Source organism: Sciurus vulgaris (genome assembly GCF_902686455.1).
Source record: "Sciurus vulgaris genome assembly, chromosome: 7".
NCBI lineage: Eukaryota > Metazoa > Chordata > Mammalia > Rodentia > Sciuridae > Sciurus > Sciurus vulgaris.
The window spans coordinates 111,460,143-111,485,139 of NC_136467.1; the positions used below are offsets into that span (position 1 = coordinate 111,460,143).

The following is a 24,997-nucleotide window of genomic DNA, read 5'->3' on the forward strand; positions in this document are numbered from 1 at the left end:
TCCCTCTTGGAATTCCTGGTTTTAATTTTAAATTTATACTTTAAAGTGGAACAATATAGTCTCATTTTTTTTCTATGCATTCTGTCACCATCTAATAGTCTCAAGGGTTTCCACTTACCCCTCACCCCCCGGAGCTTTCCAATCGTGATGAGCTGCTCTCCAGACTTTCACGCACAAGTGCTATCCTGGGTCTTCACTCTTCTGTTCATTCTGGTTGGAGCAGATTTTTATTGGATCCCATGCAGTGGATCCCATCCTTGGTTCCCACAGGATCTTTCCTGGGACAATAAACTCACTTTGCTGAACACCCACAGTCTTCTCTATTTACCTACCTTATCCTGCAGATGTGGACTTTTGTCTTATTTATTTGTGAAATGGTACCTGACATGTAGTTGGCCCTCAATAAACACTATTTAAATAAACCCCCGTTGAACGCATTATTCAGTATGTTGATTGAAGCAAAAAGCAATCACTTTTACTTATGTAAACAGTAAAGAAGCATTGCTGTCAATGGGAGATATAGGTAGAAAGTAAGAGATAAGAAGTAGCTCAATAACAAATCAACTTATAAACACAACTCCATTTTTTCTTTACTACCCACATCAAACTCACCTAATAATTTGCCTCTGTTGACTTGTCTTTTTAGAATATGAGGAATATTCTTTACTAATTCCACTTATTAGGATTGCCTGATAAAATGCAGGATGCCTAGTTAAATTTGAATTTCAGGTAAACTACAGATAATTTTGTAGAATATGTCCCAAATATTACATAAGACATACTAAAAAGTTATTTGTTGTTTAAAATCAAATTCAACTGAGAGTTCTGCATTTTTTGTTTGCTGAATCTGGAAAATCTGGAAACCCCATACTGAGCATCTTCTCAAGGTACTAATCCTGACAAATGCCAATCACTCTGGGATCCCTTCCCAGAAAAGTCATCAGATGACTGTGGGAGATGGCATGTTGCTGGCAGTGGGAGAGGTGAACAATGTATTTCATACTTATTTTCGGGACCTGTTCTCAAAGCCTTGGAAGTCTCCAACTTCTTGATCTGGTCTTAAGATCAATGAAAGACGGGCCTTAGGAGTTCTCTTTGGTAAGGCATAATGTCCTCTTTGAGATTAACATTGTGGGGCAATTTATTTTACAGGGGGCTCTACCAAGAAGTACAGTGAAATGTCACTAGGCTGATAGAGTTTCACTTAAATTTTCATTTATTATTGCGTTTAAATAAGTCACTACTTCTTTCCAGCTGTTAATATTAGATTCCGCATATTGAGTGAATGTTTCCCAAGTTCTAGCTTCTGTCCTGAGCAGTTCACATGTAGCGGCATTCCTTCTCACAATATACGTCTAACTGATTGATTATGTGTTTCAGGGATGAGAAAACTGAGAGACAGAGATGATAACAAAACTGCCCAAGATCACACCACTAATAAGTGAGAGAAGCAAGCTACAGTCCGAGACTTCTTACTGCAGTCCTAAGAATAAAATCTATCTAAAAAACATAATCTCCAATTCTGTCACTTAGCCAATGACAAACCACTATTTAAAATTTAATAAAATTTAATAAAACAAAAATTTAATAACACCACATATAAATCACAACCTATATTATCTACGTTTCTGACTAAAGCTTTAAAACGTGTTTGCTTTTAATTTATTAGAAAGTGGATTAGGGAGAAAACATTGGAAAACGAAGGCGTTTCAGTTAAATCTCAAATTTAACTCCAGGTTAAACTGAGCGGTAACATATCCCCTTCCAACACCATTTCCCGCCAACTCACAAATGCATATTTCACGAAGAAAGGAGACTGACACCGCGGCGGGCTTTCCAAGCTGGAGCCCAGTCCACACGATTTCTAAAGCCGCGTTCAGTGCGCAATGTACTGACAAGCGGGATGCGCCGCGCATTTCAGATTACAGAGTAATCTAGTGCTGTTTGTGAATTAAGAGAACAAGATGAAACTAGCAAGACTGGCTTGATGTGGGTGAGTTAGGCAGGGAGCAGATCTAATGAGAATCTGGTGTGCGAACTGGACCTAGGAGCTTAGTACTGTTGGAGGCACTGGGGGGACCCCTCCCGAGGCGGGGAGGCTCCCGGCGGGTCCTGGTTACGGGTTCCCGCGCAGGGGAGAGGAGTGCTGGGTGCGCCCGAAAGGGCTCGGGTGCCGAGCCGCCGCTGTTTGTGCGAGGCAGGCGGCCGCACGCTCCTCCCCGGTCCCTCCTCTCGCGGCGCCGGGGGAGGAGAGGATCAGGCGATAAGGCCGCACGGGGAGGGCGGAGGGCGCGGTGGCCACGGTGATCGTGGATGGCTAGAGGCCCGCAGTGCTGGCGGCGAGAGGCAGTCGGGTTTGGTGTGCTGGAGTTGCGTCCGTCCGCCCAGGGACCCGGGTTTCCGCGAGTAGCTCAGTGCAGCGCCAGGTGAGGAGGGGACCCGAGGGCAAGCGGAGCCCCAGGAGAGGCGCGGGGAGCGCTCCTCTAAGGCGGCACTGTCGCTGCGCTGATGCGGGGATCCAGGACCGCGACCCGCCCGGGTGGGCTAGGGGGAGCTGCAGAGCGCTCCTGGCTGGTCCTGGGCTCAGTGCCGGACGCCCTCGCTAACAGCGCTAGAATCGTTGGGAGAAGGGTGGCGGATCCCAAGCCTTTTTCCGAGGAAGTAACCCTAAGAATTCAGTGCTAATGGGGAGAATCTGGCTGATCGAAGCGGGAATTTGAGGAATTTTTTAATCCATAGAGCTCTTACCGGGACGCGCGCGGGCATACACAGACACATACACGTTTGGGGGAATTTTTCTTTCGGAGCCCAATTTCAAGAAGCCTCTGTAGGAACAAAATTACTAAAACAAAACAATACCACCCTTGCCTGGAGCATCCTCCTGCCTTCCAGATAAGATAAAGTTTTTTTGTTTTTTTTTTTTTCCCCCTACCCTGAGTCTGAGGTGAGACCCCTTTTTCAAAAACCCGAGCAAAACCAGAAAATAGAAAACACTGTCTTCCTCATTTACTCCTGGAACTTCTGATAGAAGTTTCTGGAATAGGAGGAATATTTCCCAAAACAGAAAAGTTTGGACACTCCTTCAGGCCTGTGGGTCTTAGTATTTCTGCACAGGTGCTGAGGGAGGAAGGAGTGGGTGTATCTGACTCATACATAGGGACTTGCCATCCTTTAAGGGCACACAGATTCAGGTTTGGGAGACACATGTTAACAAATCAGTCTTGCACAAATTACCTTTGACCCAAATGAAAATCCGAGCTAGGAGTCTGGTACGTGAGTAGGAGCTGGAAAATGTATCCCCTCGAGCTTTAACAATCTTGCAGGCTCTGAACCAAATTTGGGGCTAACACTGAACTCTAGGATCAGGGCACTAAGTATTGGTCTAAGCAGTAAGGAGACGACCTTGTGGCCATGAGACACTGCAAAATGTCCAACTTCAGGCAGATTTCCTCAGAGAGGGAATTCTGGTGACCTTACAGAATGTAGTCCTGTAGAAGGCGAATAGACAGCCTGCCAATTAGCATTTTCCAGCATGCCCAGGTCAGCACCAGGCCCTTGGGTATTGAGGGTATGTTCTCTCCCCCAGAGGTTTGTGCACAAGAAATTCCTGTTGGCCATGTGACTCTTTCTTGAACTGGGCACATCAAACTTGGGGTTGGCAGGAGAGTCTGCCACCACAGACTGTTGCTGCCAGCAGAGCTGCTGAGGCTGTAGACTCAGTAGAGCCACCAAGCACCAGAGTTGGACAAGAGGTTAATCTGGCTCCAACTCTCATTTTGCAATAGAGAAACCCCTTCTGAGGTATAAAAGGTTTGGCCAGCACCCCAGGGCTTTCTCCTCAAACAGGACTGTCAAATCTGGGCCACAGGTTCTGCATTTCCCCTCTTGTGCATTGGTCCTGATGTACACACAGGGCCCTAACCATATTTTCTTACCTGGATCTGTTTACACTCAAATACAATTTATTCCTCTCTTTGAGGTCTTTGAGGCTTTCTTGGCATAGAGCATTAAGAGAAAAGCTAAGTAGGTACCTGAGAAACTGGAGCAGAAACTGTATCTGGGAAGGCCAGGTATAGTTTAGAAGTCCTGTCAATCTGTGTTCCTTTCCCCAGCACCCTCAAAGATAGGAATTTCGTGGAAAGAAAAATGATCAGCTGATTCTTTATGCTGGGATTTATCTTAAGCCTGATCCCCTGCCCTCCCATCCCCCATTCATGAAATTTGAAAGACATTCAGATTGACCTCTGGAGACATTGAGAAGTTTCCATAAAAGTCAAGTATTGAAGAGAAAATACTCTCAATTTCAAAGAAATTGAAGAGGACCATTTAATTCTGAAGTCATATTGTTCCAGAATTCTGGAAAAGCTTTGTGGTTTGAGGGCATGAGCAGAGGGTTCCCACTGCCTTGCCCTGTTAAGCGAGGTGCCTGTGATATGCCTTCACTGTCGCCTTGCTTAATTTTTTGGAGAAATGACTCATAACACTAAAATCAAACAGGCTAATAAATATAGGCTTATAGTTTTGTTTTTGAAAGAAATAAACAGTAGCTGAGATGAAGGAAAATACTTATTGTAAGAATACTCATTGAATTAAGTAACTAGCTGATTCCTATCAGACTGTGTTCATTCATTCATGTCAAAAATATTTATTGAGCATCATCTATGTTCCAGAAGTTAAGTATAGAGCAATGATTAAGATACTTAAGCTGTTATGAAGTTCACATTCTAGAATGGGCAGATGAACTCGAGTTCATATAGTGGCAAATACTTTTAAGAAAAGTTGAGTGCTGTGGTATAGTGATGTTTTGGGCGGCAGTGGTGGTATTGATAGAATTGGTGGTATGTATGTTGGACAGGTGGGAGGGACCCCGGTTCTTGGATTCAGTTTGGAGGAGAGACTTCTCTGATGGACTTGAGATGAGACAAGATTCCAGGAAGCAGGGCAGATGGTTCTGGCAGAAGGAATCACAAGCACAAAAGTCCTGGGAATGAATGGCATGTATGGGAAGCCCAGTTGGAAGGCCAACATGACCAGGATTAGGTTAGGGAGAATGAGATTTGCAGGAGTAAAGAAGCAGGAAGGGAAGCAGGATCTAGGTCATGCCAAGTCACAGGCTGGAGCAAACCATTTAGAGTTTATTCTAAGCATAGTGGAATCCAAGAATGGTGTTTCAGTAGAGGCATTGTGTCACAGCTTCACGTTTTTTTATGAAAATGCTGTGGATGCAGTGTGGAGAATGAATTCTAAGGGAAGAAGGGGGGAAAGAGACTAAGTTTATTGATGGTGACCTAAGTTATTGAGCGTGACAGCAGTACATGGCTATAGGCTTCTTTTATGGAGCTAGAGTGAGAAGTTAGTGTTTCTCTGTCCCACATTTCCCTTCCACACAATGGGGCTGGCATTGGTGTCTAGACCATTTATCCTGTAAAAACATAGAAACAATACCTTTAATGTGGGTAATGTAATATTTATTGCTATTATTATTTGCTAACATTGTGTTACTTTCAGTGCTCTATGCTTCATTTTTACAACTTGCTCTAATAAATTTCAATGTGTACTTTTATTCTGTTCCATAAATCTGATTTGTTATACATAAAAATATTTTTTTCTGTTCAGAGCTTTGAAATCCCTTAACTAAGAGTTACCTAGAAAACGTACCATCATAGAATTTCAATATTAGTAATGCTAAGACAATAGCTGGCTTAATTTTGAAAGTTTTAATGTGTTCAGGAAAAATTTAAAAATGGAATATTTGAAGCTGGAGTTTGGAAAAACATCAAAAACTCTTTTTTTTCTTTGGACAGATTTGCTTTTGTCCTGGATATGGCTGCATAGATATCTGTGAGTGGAAAGATCTATAGATAATTGAAAATCTACACATGGCAGCAGAATTTCTAGAGAGGACTGTGGACCAGAGTTGAATAGAACTGTTTCCCTTAGTGAAGCATTCTCTCTCACAGGAAACTCTTGAACTTTCCCCAGTTGATCTCTGACTAAGTTTTAGAATCAGGGAAGAGTTTTGAAGTTGTTTACCAACTAGGATGGGGGTGACCTTCTCATGACAGAACCTAACTGCCACATGAGGCAACCCCCTGGCTCTTTTGTGACTCACTTTCACGTGCAACTTACAAAAAACGAGATGTGTCTTTTAGATGAAAACAAGTTCTTCCTCATTAACATTGTATGCAGTGGCAGTGGAAATTTCAGCTCTTCCTGAATTAATGTCCTCTGGGTTTCGCTCATGTGCCAGATGCCATTAGTTAATCATAGGTCACAGTGTGTCTGAATTTCAACTTGAAGTGGCTAGTCTGGTGATTCAAATTGCTGACAACATGTGACAGTAAATCTGGGATCTGTACAATTTCTGTTCTGTTAAATCTACCATCAGAATTATATGGCGGTGGGGGGACATCTTCAAGTGAGATGTTACAGTCTCTCCATAGGGCCCTAAATCTGTTTGGTCCGATGTATACGATGTTTTGAAATGCTCAATTAAATGCAGTCCTTTAAAAATGAGTGGTTTGAAAATGATGAGAAGATCTAATATCATAGAGTTCTCATTCCTGCATGAAAGTCATCAACTACAGTTGAGAGGCAGTTGCCCCTTCTGCATGGTACAGTTGGCCACAGTCCCTACAATTCCTGTTCCATTGCATAGGTCTTTTTGACTCATTTAAGTTACCTGGGGGGTGACCCTTGTAGATTTTTAATTTTTAACCTGAGGTTACGACTCTCTAGCCCAACCTGCCCTATCCCACTTTTACCCTCATCCAATTCAGGAATTCCTATTCTTGTATCCATGCTGGGAGGCCTCAGACCTATACTTAGGTCCTGTGAGGAAGAAAAGAAGGCCAATTGTTGAAGAGCCTCTGTTATTGGAGTTTAACAATCTGGGTACCCATGGGACATATCTAAGACCTTGTGCCCAGAACAGTACCTGTCATGTGCCATCTGGGTTGTGCATACCCCTCCATTCCTTCTGAAGCTCTTCATGTGACCTGCTGCCTTGTTCTGTCATAACTACAGTTATTGTTGGGTTATTGTCCTTTTGTATGAGCCTTCATTTGTTAAAATACTTAAAGCCTCAACCAGTGTGATAAGATGTGGTCCAACTGGTACAGAATGCCGTGGGAGGGTGACCTCCCTTTCTCCAAGATGTTATAATTTTGTTATGCAGCTTAAGATGTCTTCATATATATTTTTTGTTGTTGTTAATCCATTATTCTTTTGACTTGTGTTTATGGCTTATTTTCTACTTAGATAGTTCCTGAGCATTTATAGCAGAACCCATCACTGTACACTGGCTCTCAACTAATGAGGGTGTTTGCTCTCCCAGGGGTCCAGGTCATCAACATACTTGGTTGCCACACTGGGGGTTTACTATTGGCATCTAGTGGACAGAGGCCAGGAATATTGCTAAACATCCTTCAACCCATAGGGCAGCCCCACCCCCCACCATGAATCATCAGTAGCACTGAAGTGGAGAATCTTCTGTAGAATCAGGGCCTAAGTTCAGATCCTGTTTTAGCTACTTCCTCTCTCTGTGACCTTGAACATGTTATTTAACCTCTCTATCTCTGTTTTCTCATCTGTGTATTGAACTCTGAGGACTAAATGTGTTCATTTATATAAAATGCTTAAAATGATGGCTGGTACAGAGTAAATAATCATTATTGCTAACTGCCATACAAACATTATCTTACTTTTCTACCTCACTTTACTGTCTTTGGTTTGTACATAAGACATCAGACAAGTGAATTTGAGAGTTAGAACTCCATTTCTAGTCTTAGCTTTGTGGGATGCATTTGTGTATTTGGATATTTTAGGGAACTGTTAAGAGATCTTCCCAGAACTGCCTTCCCTCTAAGGCCCACGTTATAGTAGCCTCCCCTCCATCTATGGTTACCCATGGTCAAACTGTGGTCAGAAAATATTAAATGGAAAATTTCAACAATAAACAATTCATAAATTTTAAATTGTATTCCATTTTAAAATGTGTGCCATGGTCCCCAGTAGGATGAAATCATGTGCCATCCTGCTATATCCCACCCTGTCCTGCCTGGAAAGTGAATCTTCCCTTTGCCTAGTGTATCCATGTTGTATACACTACTCACCCATTAGTTCCTTAGTAACTATCTTGGTTATCAGGTCCGCTATCAGGATATTTCAGTGCTTGTTTTCAAATAATATTTATTTTACTTTACAGTAGCCCCAAAATGCAAATATAGTGATTCAAAGGAGGCATCAGAGCATAAAACACAAAGGACAGACTAACTCTGGTACTCTGTGGCAAAAGTTGCAGGGTCTGTAGGGAAGAACATAATATATATAGGGCCTGGTACTATCTGTGGTTTCAAGCATCCAAGGTTCCAGGACTTAGAAAGTATCCCTCATGCACAATTAGGGATTACTGTATCATTTTTTTCAGATTCATTATCTTCCTCTGTTTGGGGGTGTATGTGTCAGGTTTAAAACTATAGTTCCCATTTGAAGAACATGATATTGAGTTCCTCTAATAAAAGAGAATCTTGTTCATTCCCAGTTTCTCTCTCTGCCCCCGTCCTCTCTCCTACAGCCCAGTCACTGTGGTCTGCTCCTGTATGACAGTCTGTTGGGGCCAGGCAGAAGTTAGTAATACTACTTTGAGTAATAATAATGACATTCCCATAGGACTTAAAGCTCTATAACAAGCCCATGATAAGGCTCATCTTTGACAGATGAGGAGAGAAGCAAAAAGTGAGTAAGAACTTTACTGTGTTCCCCAAGCCAATAAGTAGCAGATTCAGGATTCGAACCTTGGCAGCTGGAAGCTAGAGCCAGATTTCTGAGTCATTATTCTGTCCCAGGGAAATTTTCACAAAGAATATACCTGTGACCTTAACCTTAACCATCATGTAGGCATGAATACATCCAACTCTCAAAAGACCTCTTACTGTCACACACATCATATTGTACATATGGGGTGTGTGTGTGTGTGTGTGCGCGCCCGTACGCGCGCACGCGCGCACTTGGTTCTTGTGCCTCTGTTATGTTTCATTTGTTAAGGGCAGTGGTTGGTTTTGGTTTTAGTTTTTCATAATTTTAGGATTCCTGTTCCTTTAAGAACAAGCCACAAACTAAGACTATTCTTTAGAAGCTCTTCACTCACTGGAAGATTAGGAGTATTATAACTGATGTGCCCATGCTAGGTTACCTGAGCATGCAGCCTGGACTGAATCAGAGAGTAAGCTCAGGAACCCCAGCACGGCAGCAAGCTGCACAGTGATCTTAGATAATGTTTATACCTCATGGCCTTTAAGACATAAAGACATAGGGCATCAGACTTCTGGACATATGTATATTAGATACAGATGAGTTCCTGTTTTCCAGATGTGAGTAGAATTAATTTATTTTATTTTATTTGCTGCTTTTAAACACTTATAAGTGGCTATTATTAAATTATTTTCACAATTAGGGAACTGCTTCTTATTTTGCTTTTTTGACTGTACCTCTTTCCTGAGGTTGTGAAATGATTACACAACAGTCGTTATCAACTGTGGGCAAAGTAAGAGGCCTTAGACACTTCTGCAGCAGTCACTTCGGTCTTATACTTTTGAGAGAATGTGAGATTAAGTTCTGATTCCATTAGCTAACATGGTAGAAATAAAAAGTAATGTTAGAGTTGATATTATGTTTTCCCTTTCCTAGTTTCAATATTAGCAAATGTAGAGTAGGAAATTGTTTTTGAAAAGAATCTTATATCTTAAATGAAGATGGGACATCAGAGTCTAACCCCACCCATGCATTCCTTTTATTTTAGCATTCCTGGCCGGGGACCAGTTAGCAATGTTTGGACAGGTGAAATAGGCATTATAAATGACCTAAATATCAAAACATTGTTCCTTTTTTCTGGGTGTCTGCCTCCTTATAGACTGTTTTGGAATGAATAAATCTTTCTTCCTTATTAAACAAGGATGCAGTTGCTCCAGCCTTTTCTTAACACCAGGATTTCTTAACCTCAGCATCTTAACATCTGGGGATAGTTCTGCGTTGTGAGGGCTGTGTTGTGCTTAGTAGGATACTTAGCAGCATCCCCAGCCTCTACCCATTAGATGGCAGTAGCAGCCCCCTTTCCAGCTGGGACAACCCCAAATCTCTTCAGACCTTCTCTTCTGCCATCCCTATTCCACTTTTAAGGACTCTAGGGTTAATCCATGGTAATCTCTCTATTTTAAGGACAATTGAGATGAACAGCTTTAACTTTATTGCATTCTTTATTTCCCTTTGCCATGCAACACAGCATCTTCACACATTCCAGAGATTAGAATGAGGACATTTGGGGGAGTGGGGGAGTTCTGCTCCCTTTCTAAAAATTATTCTTTTTCTTTCTTGGGTACACTGGGAAATAAACCCAGAGGCAGTTTATCACTGAGCCACATCCCAGTCCTTTCTATATTTTATTTTGGGACATGGTCTCACTAAGTTGCTTAGGGCCTCGCTAGATGGTTGAGACTGTCCTCAAATTTCTGATCCCCCTGCCTCAGCCTCCAAATTTGCTGGGATTATAGGCATGTGCCATCATGCCCAGAAAGAATATTTTCTGTTTTGATTCTTTACTAATAACAGAAGAGTTGAGACATGCATGTCCTAGTCTCTTGCCAGGAATGGATTTTACTTGAACAGCTTGTTAGCTCTGGACAGAAATTCCAAATTTGAAACTGACATTTTACTATTTGTTTTGATTTATCTTTTGTTTCACAAAAAAAAAAAGTAATGCCTAATGAGAACTTAATAGTGATGGACAAAGGGAAATCAGGATTAGTAGTGGTTATGCTAGATCTCATGCTGAGATTTGAAGAGCAAGTAGTTTTTTAGCAGTAAACTTGAAGTCTACATTTTTTTAAAAAGTGACATCAATTTAAATAGAATGTACCATCTGAGCTTTCATTAAAAGTTCTTTTTGATCACCAGGGTTATATTTTCTCTAGTGGTTGAGGAGGTAAGATTGAAGAAAATTATTTTCAGCCTTTACTATTTAAAAATTATTAATTTTTAACCAAGTGTGGTGGTATACTTACAGTCCTTAGGGATACTGAGGCAGGAGGATCTCTGGAGCCCATTAGTTCAAGACTAGCCTAGGCAACATAGTGAGACTCCCTTTCAAAAAATATTTTAAGTACATATTTCCACTGACTTAAAATATTAGAAAACAGAAAAGTTGATATAAGGATAAAAAAATTACCATTAGTTTCTAACTATATAAAACTCTCCAAAGATAAACTTTTCAAAAATTAAAAAATATTTATTTTGTCTCTCCCCCTCCTCTTCCTCTTCCTCTTCAATTTCATATACCTTTTTCTGGGATCACAGATAATTCTCTTAATTCTCTACATGATATCTTACTTTAGATTAAACATAAGCACTTCATGATCATACAAAATCTGAATTAAATGAATGTCCTTTAAAATGCTTACTAGAAAAGCAGTACATTTTATTGTAAAAGATGTGAAACAATGGTAAAAATACATTATTGCATGAGTCCATTATCCTTTTTATATCAATTGTCTTTTTAGTATGAATTTTTGCATGGCAATTTTTATATGATTTTTTTCAATTAAAAATCGCATTGTGGACAGTTTTCTCAATTGTAAAGAATTATTTTATATATGTTAATAACAGAATAAAATCCAATTGATGTCATCCCCTGAATGACATTGTAGGGTTTCCACTGTAGGTATATGTATGTATACTGTCTCTCTTATAGAGTTGAAATACATATTGTGCTGCACAAAGTTTTTAGATTTGTTTCCCTGTGTATAAGGTCTTTTTATGGTAATCCCAAAAATGTAATTAAAAGGTCAATTAAGGGAATGGACAATTTAAGTGACATCAGTATATTTGTTTATAACCTTGACTTGTTTTGTGATATTTTTGGTATTAAAACATAAGCCCTGCCATGTGCCATGACCCACACCTGTAATCTCAGAAGCTCGAGAGGGTGAGGCAGGAGGATCATGAATTCAAAGCCAGCCTCAACAAAAGCAAGGCACTAAGCAACTCAGTGAGACCCTGTTGCTAAATACAATACAAAATAGGGCTGGGGATGTGGCTCAGTGGCTGAGTGCCCCTGAGTTCAATCCCTGGTACCCCGCCCCCGCACAACAAAACAAAACATTAAAAAAAAAAAAAAAAAAAACACATAAGTCCTGTGTTGCTAGGCTTTTGCCTTACCAGCTGTTGTTCTTTTTGTCCAGTTATGTCTTTTTCAAAGAAAATTTTGTATTTTCATATTGGCCGGAGGTGATGGCTGTAGAAGTGGTTTTCATACATCACGATTGTGAAGAAAGTTGTATCAAGGGTTCCAAAAAATTCTTCTTGGAGTCTCTAGTTCCAAGAGAATGTCCAAAGTCACCACCAGACTTTTCCGGGTTCTGCCTCTGAAATGTACAGATACTTCTAGCTGATTTATATCTCCCACTTGAGGAAAAGGCACTTATTGGTGGAAAGAGAACTTTAAGAGTTAAAGACTTGTTTTTGAAATATTCCTCTATGTTCAGGATTAGAGGCCTCTGTAGTCATCTCTCACACATCACCAGTGGAAGGGGAAAGAATCCAGTGTCGAAGGGAGTCAAGGACTTTTGGCTGCTTGTAGCAGAGCTTGGTTCAGAAAAGCAAGCTTTGTTTCATTTTGGTAACATGGAAAATGCTTGGTTGTTTACTTAAAATGTATAATATTTTCAAAGAGGACTGGTAATTGTTTGCAATAAAATCCCTTCTATTATGAGTGACAAGAGGACAGGTTGAAGGAGAGTTTATCCATTTAAGAAATAATAAAACAGCTGGTATATGAACTAAAGCTAGAGAAATAGATCAAAAACCAGAAGAACCTATTATTACAGGCCCACCAGGCACATAGAACTATAGGAAATTTGAAAGGTGAAGGGTATTGAACCTGGGGAAAGAAATGGATGAGAAAAGCTTTTAAGTGTGAAAAAGCGACGTGGGAATTAAATGAAAAGTCATTGTGTGGAGGGAGCATGGTGTGTAGGTGCTAAGGAAGCACTGGGGGAAGCTGAAATTGGTGTCCAAAAGATCAGTGTCCCCAGAGCATAGTATGAGGGGAGATAGAGGAGTGGGAAGATAGAGGAGGGGTGAGCACTGGTCCCGAACTAGGTCAGAGCCAAAGGGGAGGGCATATAGCCCCGATGTTCTCTGTTCTCCTTGGAGAAAAATGTTTTCAGCTCTTCTATTATGAGTGACAAGAGGACAGGTTGAAGGAGAAATTATCCATATAAGAATAGAGGACTACAGCTTAGGAGGAAGAGGTGCACTAAGGACTAAGGAAGGGGCTTCCATGAAATCACTGGGACACAAACAGACCTGGGCATCGCTGTGTTCAAGGGAGAGGCAGAGGCTCCAGACCCTTGACTTTCCATCCCTGAGTCCCCAGCAAAATGCATGCATACATGCACACACACTATTGGACTGAGGACACACATAGACACAGTTTTGCAGTGCAGAAGTCCTTTCTATGTTAATCCAGCAAACATTCATGGTGCATCAGGTGGGTGAAAGGTCCTCACTACTGGGCACAGAGGGACTATTATTAACTGTAGGACAGAAGTCCAAACTTAGATGTTCTGCAAGTGAGGTTTTCTGTGCCTTCGACCTCCTTCCTCCTGACACCCCTTTCCTAATGTCCTGTACCACACATTTTGCCAATTCCTCAGCTGTAGCAAGCGCTGTTATCACTGTGTCCTCGGTGTGCAATGCCTTTCTTCCTTTTCTGGTGCACCCGAATCAGTCTGCTCACACTACTCCTCTTCTGAGGGTCAGCTCCAGTGTGACCTCTTCTCCAAAGACTTCCTATGTCCCCTCCTCCCATCCCAGAAATAACCATTCTCCTTGTGTCTGCACTGAATCTATTCTTGTCTAAACATCTCTAACTTAAAATTGCACTTTATAGAACCCATAGCTCCCTCCACACCTTCTCAGCACTTCACCAAAGCAGGGCGAAGACACTTCAGAAGCCCCAAGCACTGCAAATGCTACAGATCCTCCTCCTCTGCACGTAGCGCAATATAAAGACAACACTGTGCCAGAAAACAAAGCTCATGTATATATTGACTTTAGAATAATAACTTGTTTCTAGGTTTTTCTCATTAGAGAAGCTGTAATTTCCCCATTATTTTGGACTCCTTATGCACCGTTTCTCTACAGAGCTTTAATGTGCCTGTAGTAGAAACCAGGCATGTGCTCTGTGCTTGGCAAGTGGAGGGTGCTTAGGAAAGGTTTGAATGGATGGGTGTGTCCATGGATAGTCCGTGGATAGTCTGAGGCATAGACTACTATGGTACATCATGGAAAAGAAAAGGCTCTGGGGAAGAAGAGGAAATAAGTTGCCGTGAGCATTGAGGGGAAGAAGGCAGGTGCCTCTGGCTGGGGAAACCAGAAGAGCATCATGGAGGAAGATACCCAACTCGACTGATTGGGGAACAAATTGAAAGCAAGCGTGACGATGTGTCCATGTCCCTGGTGGAATGCATTAATGACGGGTCCACACATCTTTGTAAGACTAAAGCAACACAAAGCAAGCTGTGTGTACAGTGTTAGATGAATCTACTACCCGCTGGGCAAGAGGCTCTCAGAGTGTTATTTCTCTTAACATAGCTTTCAGCCTTCTTCATGTCCTGGTGTTTGATTTTGTCCCATCTCCCACTTGGCTTTATCTGCTTGCCCTTTATGTAGACCAGTGATGCTCAACTGGGGGCAGTTTTACCCTCCAAGGGAAACTTGGCATTGTCTGGAGGCATTTCTGTTTGTCACAGCTTGTGGGGAAGATGCCAAGTACATGTAATCCTACCACTTAAATGTAGTCACTGAGATGATATTCCTCTGGGATTTCTGGATTATATTCATCTAGAATTCTTTCTGCCTTTTACTTTGGTAACCATGATTTCCTACAGAGATTATATTAATCTAGAATATTTTATGGGGTTATATTCATCTAGAATTCTGGGATTATATTCATCTAGAATTTTTCTATTTGTGTATGAATTATATATTTAAAATTAAAACAAGATAGTACTATACAGATTATTTTCTTATGCACTTCAGAGAATTGCTGGGCTCTAAATCCTGTCATTCACATAACTTAGTCAAGTGGTGGTAATGGTACTGCCTAACTCCTCCTTGTGAGGACTTGATACTACACGAAGTAAGGAGCTGGACACTGCTGGTACATAGTAGGTGCTCAATATATGATTGCTGTTTATGTCTCATATCTAGCCTTTTTAATTATCCTTAACTAAACCAGTAATCAAGGTTTGGATTCCCAAGATATGAGTTGAAAGCAGATTTCTTCTCTGCTTTCCTTAGGCATTCCTGTTCAATGTTAAAGCAAAACAAAACCAAAATCAACAAGTTGAGACACTGGAAAACCAATCCCAAACCTCTCCTCGGATGCCTGTGATATGTTAATCAGGAGTCATTTGTGGATATTTCCAGAAACAGGCTTCATCAAGTCCTCTCCCTTATCTCAGGGGTTCTTTCTCAGTTTTTTAAAAAACGTAAAACTGGCGCTCACTTGGAACCATACACAGAAGTTCAGCATGGCTTCTGCTCAAGGATCACACACAAACTGGAGAAGCATTCCATATTTTTTTTTTTTAAAGAAAGAAATGTAAACTGGCAGACAGAAAAGGAATATCAAAAACTTCTCATTACTTTGTCACACATCAGTGTGCTCAGTTTCAAAAAGAATAAGTAGTTGAGTCTCAGAAGAACGTCTTGTCCAGAACTGCCTGTCTCACTTTGAAAACTCCTGAGAAAGGACTGGCTCATATTGCCTCAAGCCAGAGAACGTTAAGTTTCTAGCAGAACAATTTCCCCATTTTTGTTTTTAATTGAAATGCAAGAACAGTTGGCACTCCAAAAATAGAACTGTTTGTTCTGTAGGTTTTTTCACCCTTAGGTGTTATCCATTCCCTCTCTCTTTGAACATGGAAGTGACATCACAGACCATGCTCTGAAGAACCTGGTTCCTAATGTGTATGTAAGAGTGTGTGTATGGTGGTGATGGAGTTGGAGGTGCCTTTGCTCACTCCTGTCTGAAACTTGGTATTCAGGGGTGCTGGGGAGCCAGAGTGCACCACTGCCCGTGGGAGCTGATTTAGAGGATACTGAAAGTCCTCTTTTCTCCAGAACATTGAAGATCCGACAGGCTACCTGCTGAAGCAATTCTGTGAAGGGAGCCTTGCAGTACTAGGTGCCATGTGCCCTAAAGAAGGGCTTACAGGAGGCATGCTGCTGTGCTGCTGGTGGCCTCTGCTTGCCAAGGTGGGCAGTGTCTTCTTTGGCGCTCTTGAGGAGCCAGGTCCAGAGAAAACCCCCCTTCCTGACTTCAGAGAAACTTTGGGGAGGGTTTTGCCACTGCTAGAACACAGCTGCCTTGCCATCAGCCAGCGCCAGTCTTGGCAAGCGGATAAGCCAGAGGAGATGAGGAAGGGAAAGGAATTTTGTAGCACTGGAAAGGTGGAGAGAGAAGAGGGATCTCATTTGGGTTCTTCTGTCACTCAGCACATTGGAATAAAAAAGACCCTCCACGTAGTCTTTTCCATGCCAAAAAACTCACTGGGTAATCTCAGACAGGTTACATAGACTTTCTGTGTTTCACTGATGTCATGCTTCAAGAGGTACAATGCTTCTCTTCTTTGATTCCTATTATACTTTGTAAATAATCTTTCAAGCATTCATTATTGTTGGAAAGTCTCACTGCTGGAGATTTTGAAAGCAAAAATTCCATTGACTTTCAAAATCTTTTTATAGCAAACATAGTGACTAATACACAGATATTCTTAAAACTGAGTCAGTGAATTTATGAACAAATGAATATAGGGAACACAAGTGAGCCAGGCAGTCAGTAAATTATTTAGAAGATTAAAGATCAGATCAGATATCACAATGACATGGCAGTGATAAAACTAAACAAATGGTACCATTGTCCCATTGCGGCCATTTCCAAACACTGCTTTCTGGGATTGGCTATATCAGATGCTAGACCAACATTCAGAGGATAGTAGATCTGGGTATCCAAGAGCCTTTGTAGTAGCTGCACAAGGGCAGGCTGTAACCCTGTGTGCCATCTCACCTGGCCTTATTTCTGCACTGCTCCACTCTGAGGACCCAGGATGAGGGTTCTGACACCGATCTGATTGGAAATGTGGAGGCAACAGAGCACCCCAGTTCTGCTTGGAGGATTTGGGGAATCCTATCCAGTAGTTGGCTCTCTGTGATGCTTCCTGGGGTTACTAATGGGAAAGATGTAATGAACACCAAGAAACTGTAGGCAAGCTGACCTTTGATTAGAGTAAGTTATTAAAAATCAACATTAATTTCCTTGTATGTTTCACTTTGTTGTCCTCTTCTCTCCTCATTGATTACCCCCATTGATCTTCCAGATGGGCTGAATGGCCCTCCTCTTATTCAGTCACAGGCTAAAAGCATCAGGGATGGAATTTTATACAGCCCTCTACTCATGTTCCTATAAATACTTCCTGTGGGTGATGTGATCTATGAAAAGCCCAGTTGTGAGAGTCTAATGGAGGGTTAGCCATGGAAGCTGGTAAGCAAATAGCCTGGCTTCAGGTTAACAAATACACTGTTGCTTATTTGGAAAGCCCAGTAGCTTTTCCTCTGGATTCACACTCAGTCCTCTGCAGTTTCCCAGGTCTAGCAAGCTGCTCCATGAATATAATGTGGGGTGGAAACGCTGAGACAGATTTTCATCTCTTTAGAGAACAATGTCCAACTCTTCAAGTCATCCTCTTGCTACAGGAAGCAGTTTCTAAACACCACGGTATCATTTAAGTCATTGTCTTGTGTATTCGTTTTAGGAGATTACAGTTTTAGAGCAAACAAAAGCAGACACTACTCCAGTTGGTATGTTTCAGTTAAAAAACACGGACTGAGACATTCTGGGTACGAGCCTGTCCTCCAGCACTTCCAGCTGTGGGATTTGGACAAATCAACTAGACTCTCCTAGTCTTGATTTCCTCACCTTTGGAATGGGGAAAAGTAAACTTCTTTCATGGATTGTTCTGATGATGATTAAAAAGGAAACTTGGTGCCAGGAACTGTGCAAAATGCTGGGCATGCAGTGAACCTTCCAATTTTGCTTATATCATTATTTATTTGGTGAATGAACTTCTTTGAGTAACTCCTAGTGTGATTTCAAAACATCATGACCAATTAAGAATGAAAAGGTATCTCTTCCATTTTATCAAAATAATAAGTTGGATATATAATATGAAGTTTTATAAACAAATTTTAAAACTCTGTATTTATATTTGTATATCTATATGCACATCCCTGGGTGTACTGTGTGTGTGCATGTACTCAAGCATAATTGTCCATCTGGAAAAAATCTGTTAGCAGGAAATTATCAGTGAAGGGACAGCTCAATATTTGATTCACTTTATCCTGTCATGTTTGGATGTTTGAAATCATGTATTAACCTTATAATAAAATTAAGTATAATACCAAAAAAAGACAAAATAGAATCTACCGAAATGAGAAATAATTTTAAAAAGTTGCACTATGCTTACTCTTTTCGAACCAACAAAAAAAGATATTGGATAAGAAAATACAGTGACTCCAAATAGCCTGAGAATTTTAGGCCTCAAGTGACAATTTCCCCATCTATCCATCTGGGACTGTTTTACTTTCTACAATGATAGTTGATCTTGCCATAGACCCATCTACTCTGAAATCTTTCTTTCTGAATTCTGTTGTTCTCTGAATTTGTACCATATCATTTAGGAATTGTCAAATGCCTCTGTAATTTTCTTTCTTCCTATATTATATGTGCTAGACCTCTCTCTGAAATCCAATTATAAGCTCTTTTAGGGCAACTATTGCGATTAAGATTTCCAGTATTTACCACAGTTGTTGCCACACAGGGTGTATACAGTAAGTGTTTAATAAATACCCTTTGATTGAATGTCTGAGGTCTGGTATTAGGATGGCCATGCTGTGCCATAATCATGTTCATATAATAGCAACCTGGAAATTTCAGTGACTTAACACAACAGGAGTTTATTTCCTGTCTGTAAAAGATTCCTGTGCATTGGCAGGGACTCTTCTTTATCCGGGCACTAGGGATCTAGGCTTCCTCCACCTCGAGACCCCTATTTACCAGCACCTAACCTCTGATTGGTTTTATTGGGCAAAGGAACAGATGGAGAAGACACACTGACTCTCAGGTGACTTGGAACACTTCTGTTGAGATTTCCATTAATTGAGAATTAGTTGCATTCTGAGACTGTTGCCCCAGCCCAGCCACAGGGGGAGACCAGGACATGTAGGGAAACATATAGATATTTGGGAGCACTAATTGTCCTACCACATGTCTGTATTGTATCTTCTACAAAACAACTGCATCAACTAGTTAGCATCTCAATATCAGTAGGACCTATAACTCACATATGAAACGTAGCTCAGATTGTGTTAATAACCACATTTCAGGAACTACTAGGATTCAAGGTTTATTTATGCAACAGACATTTATTGAGTGCCTACTATGTCCTAAACACTATTCTAGGTCTTGGGAATACAGAAGAGGGAAAATAATAACGAAGTTCCTATATTTATAGAGCTGAATTTCTAGTGGAAAAAAGATGAACACTTAACAAATAATGTACAGAGCATGATAGTTTGTGATAAATGTTGGAGAAAAAAATAAGGTAGGGAGGGAAATAGAGCATGTAATTAATGGGGGGGGGTGGAATTTGGATTGCAATTTTAAATAGAGCAGGAAAAGCCTCAGTGCAAAGGTCACTTTGGAACAAAACCCTGGAAGTGAGAGGACATCCTTTGCATGTCAAGGAAGAGAGCTTTCCTATGGGAAGGAACACATCCAAAACCCTGAGGTGGGGATGGCGAGCTCCGAATGCCTGGCATGTTGGGTGAGTGACAAGAAGGCTACTACCACTATTGTTGCAGCAAGTGTGCAAGAAGGAATAGAGGCAGGACTTCCAGTCTATTGAAAAGGGACTAAGGAGAACCTTACATACTACTTTGCTCTGTGACATATGGCGCCATTTGGGAGCTTTGAGCAGAAGAGTAACATAACCACTCTGGCCACTGTGTTGAGGATAGACTATGGGGCAAGGGTTAAGAAAGAAGACCAGTTAGAGTTATTACCAGAATTCATGTTGAAAGATGGCAGTGGCTTGGACCATTGCCATCATCCTGAAAAGTTGCAAGGACAGATTTTAAAGGGGAAAAGAAATTCACAAATGCAAGATAGCTTTTGCTGATAAGATGTTAGCATACAATCTGATTGTGATGCCTTTTATTATTACCCCAAGTCCAGAAGTCAGTGTTTCATTCAGTGATTCAAAAAGCATTCATGCAACATCAACTGACTACCTGGCCCTCTGTTGAGCCCAGGGGACATAAATAAGAGCCAACCTGTGCTTTTTAGAAGCTTGCAATGTAGTAGGAGTATAAAAACCAGGAAAAACTATAACATCATTAACACCAAAAATAACCCCAGCAGCAGCAGTATAATTATGATGGAAACATTAGCAAAAGCTGTTAACTGTTTACTGGATACTGGATGTACCTGTGGATATTAAAAAGATGATATATGGCTGTTATAATTACTATATTTTAATGTTCTTCTTTATAATCAAACTAGACTGTTATAAAATGAGAGAACTCATGACCAAAAACGTAATAGAACTATCTAACAGTATTATTTCTGTGCTCTATCATCCAGCAGGATCAAGAATTTTGCCATCCTAGAACCTACATAAGACCCAGCTCAGAAAATGCATGTTCCATTTTTTTCCCAATATTACTAGTACCCCAGCCTCACTGACTTGTCAGCTTATTTAAGTCCTCTTCATTGCATGTTCTTTTTTCTTTTAATTTTCTGTTTGAAGAGGTTAAGCTGAAACCACTGCTCAGCAACCAAGATGGCACCACCCAAATTGCATGTGCTTTTCTGCCTCTGCAGCTGCCTCGTACTGGTTCATCCTTTTGACTGGCAACACCTAAATCCCACTGGGTTTATTAAATCATCAGGTAAGAGGTATATTTGTTGAAGGGCCTGAACAACTGATCTGTTGCCAAACCCAGGTGACCTCAGAGCTGTTGCACATTTGGACTTCTAAGCAAGTTCTATCAGGAAATACTGGTTTGGGGACCCTCAATTCTCCTGGCATAGTAAGAGGACCTCACTTTTTCTTCTTTATCACGGAAACTGAGGTAGTGCCCATGTACTGCCATATCATGACTGCAGGACAGAACCAGGATGAGACATTTTACTGGAATCTCAGCTTGCATTGATGATAGAAAACTTCCTCAGTGCTGCCCCTTCTCTCCCTTGCTGCCCTTACCCATTCCCTCCCAGGCAGGGTAACACAACAGCCCTGGAGTTCCCTCCAAGGCAGTCTCAAAACCTGCTTCCATGAAGATGGGAAGAGACAGGTGTCCTGGTCAACAAATAGAGTCCTGGTCAGTAGTGGAGGGTGGGAAGAGAGGATGACATTTTAAGGTCTTGGGATCCACAGGGCACTGATCTTTTCTATCAAAGAGTTGGGAGAAGTGGAGACAAGTAGACACCAAGAAATGCCAGTGGAGAATGGATGTGGTCACTTGCTCTTTCACCTGTGGTAAGAAAGGAAGGAGAGGACAGGAAGGCGTGGAGAAGTCCAGGAAGAGTGACCCAAGTGGGACAGCCATCTCCAGACAGGTTCATCTCGTGTCACCAATAAGGCCCTTTACAGCAAAGAGATTGTTTCTGGAGCTTTCTGAATACCTGCTTATCTCAGAGGATTGTGATGCATGAACTTCTCTATCTTATTTCCTATGGAGAACAGTGGGTGGATTATGAGTGTTGTTACATTATCTGCACCCATAGATCTTCACACCTTAATAAATGTGGTCACCCCAGATCTAGTTGTTCAAGCTCAATGGGTGACTCATTACCATAACATTTACAAAAGGGATTTCATAATTTCATCAAGACAAATTTGCCCTACTTCTTAATTGGAGAAATGAATGCCTTGTAGGAGAGGGACTGTATCTTATAGGAAATAGAATAATATATCAAAGGTCCATTCATCCCACAACACTTACCAGGAAGTTAGGCATCAGGATGCTCTGATGACTAAGAGAGCTTGTAGTCAAGCATTCTGAAACCCAGTTGAAATTCCATGGACTGAAAATAAGTAGCATTTTACATGATGGGCAACTGGAGACATTTACATCATGCACTTTTTATTGGCACAGGGTAAGAAATTCAGGACATCTTCCCCCCCCACATTTCCTTATATTTAAAAGTCATTGAATAACTGTCATTGTACTGGCAGAAACTTGAGGACAGTAACATTACTTCATTTATCTTTTAGTAATAGATTGAGCCCTATGCCCTTCTCATCTTACTCAAAAATGAAAGCATAAATATTCTTAAATATTGTAGTTTATTAAATAATATTTAAAACAATAGATTATTTATAATTTTGACTAAATGAATACATATGCAATATAAATATGAAGGTACAAGGTTTATAAATAATGATGAGATATGTGATTTGCTAATGTAGGTCATAAAGCCATGGAAGAGAAGGTTATTCTAATAGGTGTACGGTTCATCTCCAGGACTGCATATCAGGAGTATTTGACAAATGAACACCCCCAAAATTATGTAATAAGATTAATAGTGCCCTATAGGTTCCAGTTCTCTTTTTAAAATAAGTTGAACAAAAATAGGAAGAGATATTTGTAAATTCTGAACCACAAACTACATTATCTAAGAGTGACATCCCACCTGACAAGTTTTCCTCCCTTCCTTTGTGCTGATTCCTGGTGATGGTTTGACCTTTGAACTGCAGGCTACTGAACCTTTTCTATAGCCGCCCTGGCACTGATAAGCCGTAGGACTCTCGAAACCTGTACCAAAACCTGGGTCAGCTGGACATGTCCTGTGACCTTCTCAGAGTCAGGTGTCTTGCAATTGGCAGACCTATCACCTCACCTTGACCTACGGCTCCTGAATACTGGGTGAGAAGGTTTTGAGGCAGATCATGTTTTGAATAACCAGGATGACCTAGGTTATTGGAAGGTCACCAGGGCCTAGGGGAATTGAGATCTCACAAGGGAGGAGATTCACTGTGCAGGTTGGAGCTCTCACAGGGCTCTAGAATGACTTCCAGAGGTTGTGTCTCCAAGGCAGCCATGGGTTCTTTGGGGCTCCTCAGTGAACTGTGAGAGCCAAAACCCCCCTTCCAACCCAGTACTCCCATGCCATGGCTGCCTTTGTGGGGGGCACAGCAGCTCACAGGCTGCTTGTCACAGGACAGGCAGGTATGGCTTCCCAACTGTGATCTGAACCTGATGTCTCCCTATTACACCATGAAACATGCCTCAGTAGAAAGTTTCGAATGGGAGAGGAAGAGCCTTTGATAATTCTAAACAAACCCCGAAGTGTTCACCTACACAGGTAAAGTTAAAAAAAAAAAAAAATCTGTAGAAGTACCTTGCATTTTCAATCTGCCCGATAAGAAAATGGGATGCTCCAGTTTAAATCTTCTAAACTCCTCTGAGGACCTTACCATGAATTTGGCTTAATTTAAATCTGGAAAGTGGACAATTTCAGTTGAGTGCCTATTATAGGACATGTTCTCTGCTATGTACTTGACCCACACTGTCACTTCACTTGTCCTCCAGGCTGGATAAGTGCCCTCATCCACATTTTATTAATGAAGATCAGAGAGGGGAATAAGTTGCCTAGGCCAGAGCAGTATAGCTTGTAGGAAGTACACCTGGAATCTGAAATAGTGTCACCTGGATCTTATACCCAGAGTGTGTTCACCCAGGGTCTTCCTCAAAACTACCTCCTGTCACTGACCATACATTGCTGACCTGTGTGTCTAGCCAGGTGACCTGGTACCTTAGCACAGTGTTTCTTAAACTTTACTGAACCTTTTCTGTTCGGTAGAGCTGGGGTAAAGTCTGAGAACATGCATTTCCAAGCTCCAGGAAATGCCAATGATGCTGGTCTGTGGATCAGCTTTGAGTAGCAAGTCCTTATGTATTTCAATAGGTGACCTCCATCACTGGCAGGTGCTTCCCACGTGAGTCACCAGTGTGGCAGATGTAAATAGGTTTATTCCCATGACTAAAAACCTTCCTGAGCAATCATATTGATGCAGGTGTAATACCTAACACACTGGCAGAGGCAGAGTGTAATGGAAAACACAGCAGAATCTGCCCAGCAGAGGATTCAACTCTCACAGTCCATAAAGGAGAAGGGGTGGGCAGGCCAAATGTATCAAAAAACATGAGCGTCTGGTATACTGATATATGGACCCAACATCTTGAAGCATGGATTTGACTGTGGTTCAGAAAGAACAGACGAAGCTTCAGGTGTGTAGAAGGGTTTTGGCACCAGAAAGAGAAAAGGAATTTCAGGAGTGGTACGGTAAAAGAGTATATTTGACAGGTTTGAAAGAAGAGCAAGAGAGACCAATGGCCATTCAGTTTAGTTCAAATCATTTTCACAAATATTTATTGAGTGCTCACTATGTGCCAGAAAGTGCATTAAGATCAACAGATACAAAGATGTGGAGATAGCTCCTACTGTGGGAGACAGTGTGTGAATACATGACTTTAATACAGTATGAAAGGAAGAATTGTTTGTGTGTGTGTGTGTGTGTGTGTGTATTCACATTATATATCTACATATACATACATATATATGTACATATTAAAATCAGTGATACTGAGAATGAAAAGATTAAGTCTGTTGGGGGATCAAGGAAGGCATGACTTCTGAAAGTGCCAAGGGGATTTCAAGCACAGACTAGAATAGCATTTGTGAGGTTACAGAGACACCGGTATCCTAGTGTGCTAAGACACAGGGAAAGTAATTACTTAAGGGGAAAAGGCAGAAGAGTACCAGGCAGTGAGCTTGAGCATAGAGGATTTACAGGAACTTGGAATTTAACTT

The 24,997-nt window shown here is 41.2% G+C and overlaps 1 protein-coding gene across 2 annotated transcripts in view; it reads left to right on the forward strand.

Annotated features, from left to right (window-relative positions):
• Window positions 1-2,180: 2,180 nt before the first annotated feature.
• PLA2G7 (phospholipase A2 group VII) overlaps window positions 2,181-24,997 on the forward strand; it is a 35,630-nt gene continuing 12,813 nt past the window's right edge. Inside the window, exons 1-2 of one of the 2 annotated variants that reach the window (XM_079148312.1) lie at window positions 2,182-2,426; window positions 20,928-21,069. In XM_079148312.1, the coding sequence (XP_079004438.1) occupies window positions 20,961-21,069 (109 nt within the window). In that variant the 5' untranslated portion in view covers window positions 2,182-2,426; window positions 20,928-20,960. Of the gene's footprint in view, window positions 2,427-20,927; window positions 21,070-24,997 lie in introns of both variants that reach the window. The other variant, XM_079148313.1, reaches the window with a different exon arrangement.